This window comes from Chrysochloris asiatica, unplaced genomic scaffold (genome assembly GCF_000296735.1).
Source record: "Chrysochloris asiatica unplaced genomic scaffold, ChrAsi1.0 scaffold00072, whole genome shotgun sequence".
In the NCBI taxonomy this organism is placed as follows: Eukaryota; Metazoa; Chordata; class Mammalia; order Afrosoricida; family Chrysochloridae; genus Chrysochloris; species Chrysochloris asiatica.
In genome coordinates, this window is record NW_006408590.1 from 8,384,626 (window position 1) to 8,396,889 (window position 12,264).

Here is a 12,264-nt window from a genome sequence, read left to right on the forward strand (position 1 = left end):
TTCCTGACTTCTGCTTCCACAAGTGTTGATGGTTGATATGAGAAAAACAAAAACTTTAACAGCTTCAATTTTTTCTCCATTTATTGTGCTGTTATTTATTGGTCCAGTGGTGAGATTTTTGTTTTCTTTACATTGAGGTGCAACCCTTATCAAAGGCTGTGGTCTTTGATCTTCCTCAGTAAGTATTTTAAGTCATCTTGCATTCAGCAAGCAAGGTTTCAGCAAGCATTCGCATATCATCTGCATATCATAGGTTGCTAATGAGTCTTCTTTCTATCCTGATGCCACGTTTTCCTTCATATAATCCAGCTTCTCTGATTATTTGCTTAGCCTACAGATTGAATAAGTATGGTGAAATAATACAACCCTGGCACACACCTTTCCTCATTTTAAACCATTTAGTGTTCCCTTGTTCTGTTAAAACAACTGCCTTTTGATCTATGTATAGGTTCCTTATGAGTACAATTAAGTGTTCCAGAATACTCATTCTCCATAATGCTGACCTGTTTAAAGTGCTGAAGAGCAAAGATGTCAGACTGAGGACTAAGTGCACCTGACACAAGCCAGGGTATGTTCAATAACCTCATAGGCTTGCAAAATTTAGACAATGCATAAGAAGATGGTAGAAGAATTGATTCATTTGAGTTATGGTGCTGGAGGAAAATATTTAAAGTACCGTGGACTGCCAAAAGAACAAATAGATCTGTGTTGGAATAAGTATAGCCAGAATACTCCTTGGAAGCCAGGATGACCAGACTTCATCTTTCATTCTTCAGACATATTGGTGGGAGGAACCAGTCCCTAGAGAAGGATATCATGTTTGGTAAAGTAGAGGGTTGGAAAAAAGATGAAGAGCCCCAATGATATGGATTAGCATGGGGGCAGCATCAATGGGCTCAAGTGTAGCAATGATTGTGAGATTGGCCTATGACTGGGCAGTGTTTCATTCTGTTGTGCACAGGGTCACTATAACTTGGTACCGACTTGGTGGCACCTAACAACAACAATGCAGTCCATAATTTGTCATGATCCATGCAATTGAAAGTGTTTGTATAGTCAACAAAGCACAGATAAACATCTTTAGCTCTGGTAGCGTAGTGGTTACGAATCCGGCTGCGAACCGTAAGGTCAGCGGTTCGAAACTACCAGCCGCTCCGCGGGAGAAAGATGAGGCTTTCTACTCCCGTAAAGATTTACACCCTCAGAAACCCTATACAGGGTCGCTATGGGTCGGAACCAACTCGATGGCACTTAACAACGACAACAACAACAAGTATTCTCTACTTTCAGCCAAGATCCACTGGATGTCCACAATGATATCCCTCATTTCACATCCTCTTTTGAATCCGGGTTGAACCGCTATAAGTTCTCTGTCAATGTACTGTTGCAGCCATTTTAAAATTATCGTTAGCAAAATTTTGCTTGCATGGGGTATTAATGATATTATCTGATGATGCCTGCATTCTATTGGGTCACCTCTCTTTGGAATGAGCACAAGTATGGATCTCTTCCAGGTAGTTGTCTTCCAAATTTCTTGGCATAGATGAGTGCGTGCCTTTGTCAGTTTGTTGAAAATTTTCAATTTGCATTCCATCAACTCTCAGAAATTTGTTCCTTACCAATGTCTTCAATTCTTTTCAAAATGAAGACAAACATCCATTAATAATCAGAACATGGAATGTATGAAGTATGAATCTAGGAAAACTGGAAATTGTAAAAAATGAAATGGGATGCATAAAGACTGATATCCTAGGCATTAGTGAGCTGAAATGCACTGGCATTAGCTATTTTGAATCTGACAATTACATGGTTTACTATACCGAGAATGACAAATTGAGGAGGAATTACATTGCATTCACCAACAAAAAGAACATATCAAGATCTGTCTTGAAGGACAATGCTGTTTGTAATAGGATAATATATATATATATAGCTAAAAGGAATCCCTGTTAATATAATTATTATTTAAATTTATGCATCAAGCACTAAGGCCAGTGAAGATAAAATTGAAGAATTCTAGCAATCTCTTCAGTCTGAAATTGATCAAACATGTAATCAAGATATATTGATAATTACAGGCAATTGGAATGCAAAGGTTGGAAACAAAGATGAAGGATCAGTAGTTGGAAAATACGGCCTTGGTGATAGAAATTATGCTGGAGATCACATGATAGAATTTTGCAAGACCAATGACTTTTTCATTGCATATACCTTTTTTAAGCAACATAAAAGACGACTATACACATAGGAAACCCTGTGTAGGGTCACTATGAGTCGGAACTGACTCCATGGTACTTAACAACAACAACATATACATAGACCTTGCCATATAGAATATACAGAAATCAAATTGACTATATGTGTAAAGAGATGGTGGGAAAGCTCCATATCATCAGTCAAAACAAGGCCAGGGGCAGAATGTGGAACACACCATCTATTGCTCATAATCAAGTTTAGGCTGAAGCTTAAGAAAATTAAACCAATCCACGAGAGCCAAAATATGACCTTGAACATATCTCACCTGAATTTAGAGATAATTTGAAGCACAGATTTCATGAATCAGACACTAAAGACAAAGACCAGAAGAGTTGTGGGCTAACACCAAGAACAGCATATGCGAAGAAAGCAAAAGGCCATTAAGAAGACAAGAAAGAAGTAAAAAACAAAAATGAGTGTCAGAGGAGACTGTAAAACTTGCTCTCTAGGGTAGCGATGCTAAAGCAAATGTCATAATTGTAAAGGTAAAAGTTTTGTAACAAAAACGGGGAAGAAGTTAATCTTACAGCCCAGAAACAGAGGACCCTAGAACCATCAAGGGAGGAGAGAACCAGTGGAATGTGGGACCCTATCCAAAGAAGCAGCAACACCAGAGATGGAGGAAGAGATGAGGACATGGAGAAAGGGAGGAGCTGGGGACCCTGGACTCACGGAAAGAAAGGGACGGAGTGCTGGTGAGCAGGAGGCAGGCTTGCAAAATGTGCCCTCTGGTTGTTTAAATTATTATATATTCCTGAGTGTTTCTGTGTACATTTCTCTGGGCTGCTTCACTCATGGTCAGCAGTTCAAAACTACCAGCTGTTCCACTGAAGAAAGATGAGGTTTCTGCTCCTGTAAAGATTTACAGCCTCAGAAACCCTGTACAGGGTCACTATGAGTCAGAACCAACTCCACGGCATATAACAACAACAACCCCCACCCCCACCCCCCAAAAAAATAGAGGGAATGGAAGCAAATATGGTTGAATGATGATGCACGGAGGAGATTGTAAGCATTGCAATGAAATGATGGTACTCCTATAAGCTATCAATGTTCTCCTATAAACTATCACTCAGTTCACAATAAAAACCTAAAAGAGAAAAGAAATGTTAAAAAAAGTTCTTGAGACTGAACAAATTTGATATTAGGTGGAAGCCTGTATCTACACAAAAAAATGAAAAGTATTAGAAATGATAAATATGGATGTCTATAAAATATCTTATTTAATTTTTAATTTTCTTTACCAGATAACCAATTGTTTATGGTAAAATAAATAGCAGTATATTGTTGGGTTTATAATATATGGAGAAATAAAATGTGTACCAATAATAGCACAAAGGACAGGAAGGAGAAAATGAAGATAAACTATTCTAAGCTTCTTACTTTACCAGAGTATTTGGTATAGCATTATTTGAAAGTATATTGTGATAAATTAAACTCTAAAGCAGGGGTTGGCAAACGATGGCCAGAGGGTCAAATTTAGCCCATTTTCTGTGAATGTAAATAAATTTTTACTGGTGTACAACCATGCCTATTTGTTTATCCATTATCTTTAGCTGCTTTTGTGATACAAATTCATAGCTGAGCAGTTGTTACAGAGAATATATGGCTTGTAAAATACAAAATATTTACCACCTGTCTTTTTACAGAAAAAAAGTTGCTGATCCTTGCTCTAAGGTAACAAAAACATAAAGGAAAGCAGTATAACTAATAAGCCAACTTTTTAACAAATTAGCAAACCAGATCTAGCATATGTAAAATGGATAATACAACCAACTGGAGTTTATTCCAGAAATGCAAAATTATTTTAACATTTGGAAAGCAATTAATGCAGTTCTTCTTATCAACATAATATAGAAAAATAAGATCATATAAATAGACACAGAAAAAGCATTTGACAAAATTTAACACCTATTCAATGGTAAAAGCTCAGCAAACAAGGAATAGAGAACTTCCTCAACTTGATAAAAGAGATATATAAAAATCTATACCTAACGTAATATGAAACAGTAAAAGACTAAATACTCTCCGCCTGAGATGAGAAAAAAAGCAAGCATGGCCACTTTCACAACTTTCATTCAGCATTGTACTAGAAGGTCCTAGTTAGCAAAAGAAGTTGAGAAAAATAAATAAAATGCATATGGAATAGAAAAAAAGTAAAAGAGCCTTAAATTTATAGGTAACATGATCATGTATACAGAAAGCTCAAGATTTAACAACAACAAAAACTACTAAAACGAATAAGTTAATTTAAAAGTATATATAAGTTTATATATTAGCAAAGAACAATTTAAAAATGTAAACACTATTTATATTAGGATCCCAAAACATGAAGTATTCATAAATTTACTAAGTCCTGTACAATGAAATTTATAAAACATTACTGAGAGATATTTAACAATACTTAAGTAAATAGAAAGGTAAACCATATTTATGGATTGGAAGCCTCAATATTTTTAAGATGTCAATTCTCTCAAATTAATCTATTCATTAACCCCAAGCCCAGTCAAACTCTCATAGATATTTTTAGAATTTGGCAAATTGACCCAATGTTATATGGAGATGCAAATGACCTAAAATAGTCAAAACAATTTTGAAAAAGAGCAACAAAATTGAAGGACTTAGGACTTATACTCCCTCATTTTAAGATTTTTTTTTTTTTTAAAAGCTATACCATAAAAAGATAATGTGATATTGGCTTAAGATATAGAATCAATAGAACATAATAAAGTTCAGAAACAGATACACATATATCTGGTCAATTGATTTTCAATGAAAGTACCAAAGTACTTTGATAGAAAGAATACTACATTCAACATGTGTGTGCTAGAACAACTGGAGACCCATATCTACAAAAAAGGCCTTAGTCTTTACCTTACACTGTACACAGCAAATCAGTTGAAAATGTATTATAGGCAACCTGCTTACATTCTTTTTTTTTTTTTTAATTAAGAAATTGAAAGTATATAGCAGGAAAAATATCATTAGTGATAACGTTAATATAGCAGTTTTATACCCCCAACATACTTGAATTTTACCTGTAAGTTCTTGTCTTCCTCAAACATTTGCTGATCACATATTTTGTTATACTGTTCTTGTAACTTAATATGAGTTTCTTTAAGTGATGAGAATTCATTTTTAATTTCATTAATTTTTCCATTAAGTTCTTCAACCTATTAATTATAAATTTAATTTAATTATAAATGTTTCATAGAATACTTCACTAACACAGGTTTTTGGAAATGGTTAAAGTAAATAAAAATCATAAAGTATTAATATTAGAAGATATCAAATGATTACTATTTATCGAATGATTATTGGTACTCAGAATAACACATTGGTATCATGTGTTATTTTTATCCTGAAATATCAGCTCCACAGAAATCAAGCTACCTGTCCAAGATGACATGGATATAAAATGGCAGTCAGGATATAAACCAAAACTAAATCTAAGGGCTGTATTCTTAATTACCACATTAAACTAGCTCTTGTTACAAATGAAAAAAGATGAAATATTTTAATTCTAAAAATGCTATAAAAATACTATGAGAAATCTTCATTGCTTCCCAAAAGTTTTATTCTCTTCTTACAAATTGGATATATAGAGTTTAAGTCAACTAGATGAGGAATGAGTAGCTCCTGTGGCATAGTGGATTAAGTGATGGGCTGCTAACTGAAAAGTCAGGGGTTGTTTGTTCATGTAAAGATTTACAGTCTCAAAAATTCTATGGAGCAGTTCTACTCTGTCTTATAGAGTTGCTGTAAGTTAAAATAGATTCAAAAGCAGATTTCAGATGAAGAGTACAGCGCACTAAGTAATATAACAGAAATGGTCACTTCAACTAATTTCTTGCATCTATAAATGAGCTCTCACTGGCTATAAACTCTCATAAGCCATAGAGTACTCTTTCGTGTTGTTGTTAAGTGACATCAAGTCAGTTCTGACTCATAGCAACCCTGCATTTGTTGTTGTTAGGTGCCATCGAATAAGTGCCGACTCACACAACAGAATGAAACATTGCCCGACCCTGAGCCAACGTCACTATTGTTGCCATGCTTGAGCCCATTGATGCTGCCACTTGGCCAATCCATCTCACTGAGACCTTTTTCTCTGACCCTCCACCTGACCAAACATGATATCCTTCTCCAGCGACTTGTCCCTCCTGACAGTATGTCCGAAGTATGATAGACGAAGTTTGGTCATCTTGGCCTCCAAGAAGCACTCTGGCTGCACTTCTTCCAACACTGATCTATTGGTTCTGTGGGCAGCCCATGGCACTTTCAATATCCTCCTCCAACACCATAACTCAAAAGCATCAATTCTTCTACAGTCTTCCTTATTTACTGTCCAACTTTCACATGCATATTAGGTTATTGAAAATACCATGGCTTGGGTCAGGAACACCTTAGTCCTCAAACTGATATCTTTGCTTTTCAACGCTTTAAAAAGGTCTTGTGCAGCAGATTTGCCTAATGCAATATGTTGTTTGATTTCTTGACTGCGGCTTCCATGAGTGTTGATAATTTATCCAAGAAGAATGAAGTCCTTGACAACTTCAATCTTTTCTCCACTGATAAGAATGTTGTTTATTGGTCTAGTGGTGAGGATTTTTGTTTTCTTTACATTTAGATACAATCCACACTGAAGGCTATGGTCTTTGATCTTCATCAGTAAATATTTTAAGTCCTCTTCACTTAAAGCAACCATGTATAGGGTTTCTTCAAATATGACACAAGATAAGTCACTCCCTCTACAGCATCTCCCCCTCAACTTGCAAAAATGTTCTTTTCACATTCCCCAATTTTTTCTTTCCTTCTTGATCCAACTGCTCTGTCTCTCTTACTTCTTAAAATAGTCCTCATTTGTTATTTTCAAATTCTAACTTTTCATCACTAGTTAATAACCTGACTTCTGCCTTCTTTGGTTTATTGATCATTTTTGCTAATATCACCCACAAATAAGCAAAAGCATTTCCTTAAGTCTCATACCATTTAGGAGCTCTGTAACCTTTGACTATTCTGTTCTTGAAGCATCCTCTTCTCTTGACTTCCCATGATACTACTCTACCATGATCCTCTTCTCTTTTTTATCTCCCCTTTTACTCTAAAAAAATATATTAGCCACTCAGAAAGTCTGTAATTCCCCAAAGTGTTTCTCTCTTCAGTACTTGTCTCAAGTTTTCTACTCCTTCCATATTGCTTCTCTAACTTCAAGTTTCATCATTATGCTAATAAATCTTAAATTTATATCTTCTCCCCCACTCTCTCTCCTTAGAGTCACATCTTATCCGAGCCTGTTTGTTGTTGTTTAGTGCCATCGAATCGATTCTGACCCATAGCGACCCTGTATAGGGCTTCCAAGGAACACAAACTACCGACTTTGCTGTTCAAATGACTGCAGTCTGACGCATTAGCCCACAGCACCACACCAGGACTCCTACAGGCCCCATAAATTCAACAATTCCTAAATTAAACTAATTATTTTCATCCCCTAAATCTGTTTCTTCTTTTACATTCCTTATGTCAGTTAATGACATTATTATTCGACTAGTTATAATAATTACAGAGTCATAGTTGACTTTTTCTCTTTCAATATCCATTTTATACAAAAATCACTAACTCTGCCAACTCTATCTCCAAAATGTCCCCTGCATCTATCTCTCTTCTCTGTTCTTATTATTGTCGTCTGAATTTATACCCTCACAGGTTACAGGGTTCTAGTGTGACGCTGTTGGTTAATGTGCTGGACTGCAAGGTCATTTTGAACCACAAGGTTGGTGGTTCAAGCTCACAGGCCACTCCTCAGAAACCCTATAAGTTTTGCTATGAGTTAGAACAGACTTGATGGCACTTAACAACAAGGCTCATGGCTAGATTACTGCAATATTATTTTTACTGGGCTCTTTTCATAAAGCCATTTTCCATATTGTTGTTAGAATTTTTTTCTAAAACACAGGTCTATGTCACATCTCTGTTTAAAAACTCTCAATGACTCCTAATTGCCTATAAAATAAAATTCAACTGCCTTATTGAGGAGCCCTGCAGAAGCAGATCTTAACTAATTTTCCAATGTCATATTTCATATATCTTATGTTTTCTTCAGATCAGATTAATCACCCTTGAAAATGCACATTTGGGGGCTTCCATGATTTTCCTCATTCTTTATTAAATAGTAAGGCAATAGGGAAGAGTTAAAAATGAGCACCTGGCTAGCCAAAATCAAATTGACACAATAACACTGTTCTTCATAATTTTAATGAATTTTAAATACATTATTTAATAGTATTAGTATATCTTAATATCTGCACAGTCCTTTCTGTCATTGTTTATTTTTGAAGGCCAAATAAAACAGAACAATTTATGTAATTACAACTTATCCATGTCAGTATCTTTATTTTTTTAAACCAATCTTGACCTCATATTAATAATCATATTGTAATTCTCCTTCACCAAAGAACAGTGAAAAACTTACACAGAGATAGAAATAAAATTAAAGAGTTCTGCCCCACCAATCAAGAAAACTCTTAGAGAACCAAAGCAGCTTTTTCTTCTTCCGCTACACTAAAACATAATGGTTATAAAATGACTATATCATCTAAAACTTCTTGGGCAAAACCAATTTTATCCAAATTATATATTGAGGTATCACCACTGAAACTAAAGGCCTATTTTCTTAAATCAGTCATTTTTTTTCCCCCCCTTAGGGGATCTCTCCAGAGAAAATTAATGTTTCATTTTTGTATCTCAACCGATTTTTTTTTTGGAAGGGGGGATTATGATTAGCATATTTGAGTTTATATTTCCTTTTAATCTCATAGCTTTATTTAGCCTGTTAGAGTCATTTTAAGGAAATAGTCATGTTTATAACATAGCTCTAAATTTATAATAAACTCTTACGATAAAATAATACCATCGAACTTAAGTACTGCATACATGGTCTAAAATGGCTTTGATACTTGTCAACAAAACTGCTGAGGAAAGCTAAATATGTCACCTAATGATAATACCTATATATATACTTACTTACTTAAATTTTTAAATAAAATATTATGCAATGGTTTTATGAAAAAATAACTATTTATTTGTCATATATGAGAAGCTATTCAAATTATACACACACACTTGTATATTTGTGGTCTTCCATGCATGAAAACATTAAGGAAATTTTATTAAATTTAGCTTTTAAAAAGCATTCATTTCTTAGAAATATGACTGCAAAAAAACCACAACTGTGTCTGACTTTATTCCTGTATTATTTTTGCACTATTTTCTTAGCCTTTAATAGTTATTTTAAATGTCTATAGTTACCTAAAATAGTTTAATAGTTTACTACTTAATAAACCTACATGTTTTTTCCAAGTTCCTAGTGCTTTCTCATGCTCATTTTGAAGATTAAGGAACTTTTCTTCATTTTCTTTTACCTTCTCCCTTTGCAGCTCATTATCTCTTTCAAGGATCTGCAATAAAATTAATTATCCAAAAAATAATCAATACCACATTAATGAAGTTTGATGTGTTTTATGTTGCTTGGACCTTTGCTTTCAACATGCTGAAAGTGCCATACAGATCAGTGATAATGTGTTATCTCAACAATAATTTTCATAAATTAACAGAAAGGTGCTTATAGTTGAGCTAACAGGAAATAGGGGGAGGTTATGAAAAAGAAAGGGCTATAAAAGGGTATAAAAACATTGCCATTATTCAGTTTCACTGCATAAGTTTTAATGTACTGAAAAAGTAATATAAAGTACAGCACTGAAAAATACGAAGTGTAGCATAATCCAGTCTTACCTTACTAAAAAAAAAAAAAATTAACAACCACAGAACCTTTTTTTTCCTTTATCTATTTATTCTTGGAATTAAGTGACTAGAAAACTCTTAAATACAATTTCAATTTCTAATTTCAAATGAACACTTTTTTAGTAGAGCTTAAATACTTACCATATTAACTTAATTACTTCATTAAATTGGCACAACAGAATCACTATCTCTCCCTAAAAACGTCTTTACAGATGAACAATACTACCATTTTTTTTTCTAAAACAAGGTAAGTTTTAAAGTCAGGGTCACCAGTATTACTAGATTTCATCAATGTCTGTTGATAATCCAAGTAAATGTGTATAAAAGAAAAATTGTTAAAATCTCTTACATACCTGTCCAATATAGCTGGAGTTTTTAAGTTCATCTGTTTATTATTATTAAAGCTATGTACACTCACGGTAAAAATTGTGCAAAACGAAAACTGAAAGTTCTCCATTTCTCCTCCACAGAAATAACCACTCTAGCAATTTCTTTTGCAACCTTCCAAAAATTGTATAAAAGCATGTTGTTGTTGTTATGTGACATCAAGTCAGTTCCAACTCATAGTAATGCTGTACAGGGTTTCTGAGGAGTGGCTCATGGGTTTGAACTGATGATCTGGCATTAGCAGTCCAGTGCTTATCCTACAGCACCACCATGTATAAGCATACAAGTATGTAAAATATATCTTAAAAAATATAGATGAGAGGGCAGCTGAGGATACTAGACCTATGGAAAGAGAAAGGCTGAGTGCTAGCGGCTAGGAGGCAAACTTGCAGAATGTGTCCTTTGGTTGTTTAAATGATTATATGTTTCTAAGTGTTTTTGTGTACATCTCCCCCCAAAAATCAAACAAACAGAGGGAATAGAAGCAAATACTGTTGAATGATGATGCACAGAGGAGATTGTAATTATTGCAATGAAACTATGAGTATAAAACCAATGTTCTCCCATGTAAACTATCACTCAGTTCACAATAAAAACGTTTTAAAAAATACATATCTATGATACTGTACCATAATACTACACTACTCTGTAATCTGTTTTTAAAAATCAACAATGAACAATATATGTTAGTTACTTTCTATATCATTACATAGAGATCAAAGGAGCCATGGTAGTGTAATGGATTACAAACTGGGCTGCTATCCACAAGGTCACAGTTCATGTTTACCCACAACTCCATAGGAGAAAGATGAGGCTTTCTGCTCCCATAATGATTTACAGTCTCAGAAACCCTATAAAGGGTTGCTATGAGTCAGAACTGACTCAGTAATACACACTCAACACCACAAATAGATTTATCTCATTTTAAAGACTGCAAAATATTCCACTTATTTTAAGAACTCCCAGTTACATCATAATATCAATAAGTAAATATATAAATATGTAAAGTTATGGCAACTAACCTAGTAAAAAGCATTATAAGACAAATATATAATTTTAACCTGAAGATTCTATTCTCTAGTTCTCTATTCTCCAGTTCATAAAGTGCTATGCACTTTGAGAGCACCCAATGAGTCCTTAGTTTGTATTGCCTCTACTTTAAGATAATGATTTATGCAAAAGTCATGTTCTCTTTTAAATTTCTAGGTGTGAATGATAATAGGACATTTTCTGAATATTTATAATGGTGTTTAATAAACAGATATTTAACTACATTCTAACAAATGTTTTAAAGCCTGTAGACAGCATACTATATTTAAGAAAATATACAAATTACAGCATCCAAATTGGTAAAGGAGAAGTAAAACTTTATCTGTAGATGATATGATCCTAAACATAGAAAAACCCAAACACTCAGCAAAAAAACTACTGGAACTGACTGGAAGATTCAGCAAAATGGGAAAGTACAAGATCAACATTAAAAAAATCAATTAGATTCCTCTATACTAAAAAAGACATCTCATAAAAGGAAATTAAGAAAACAATACAATCTACAGTAGTCACCAAAAGGATGAAATATTTAGGAATAAATCTAACCAGAGAAACAAAAGACATATTCAAAGAAAATTACAAAACACTACTACAAGAAACCAAAAACATTAAGAGTGCAGCAGCCAGCTGGTCAGAAGTCAGGGGAGGAGTCCAAGAACTCCCATACTTGCAGATAGTCCTATCTATTTGACCTAGCTTGGATGATTAGCAGACCAGAACCCGATCAGATAAAGAAGTTTGATACAGGGAGCAAGCATAAATTGCTACAAT

General features: G+C 34.1%; 1 protein-coding gene across 1 annotated transcript in view; it reads right to left on the reverse strand.

The window, feature by feature from the left end:
- The window catches only part of CCDC73 (coiled-coil domain containing 73), a 173,584-nt gene that overhangs the window by 45,381 nt on the left and 115,939 nt on the right, over positions 1-12,264 (reverse strand). Inside the window, 2 exon segments of the mRNA XM_006864869.1 lie at positions 5,295-5,429; positions 9,603-9,713. Of these exon segments, the coding sequence (XP_006864931.1) occupies positions 5,295-5,429; positions 9,603-9,713 (246 nt within the window).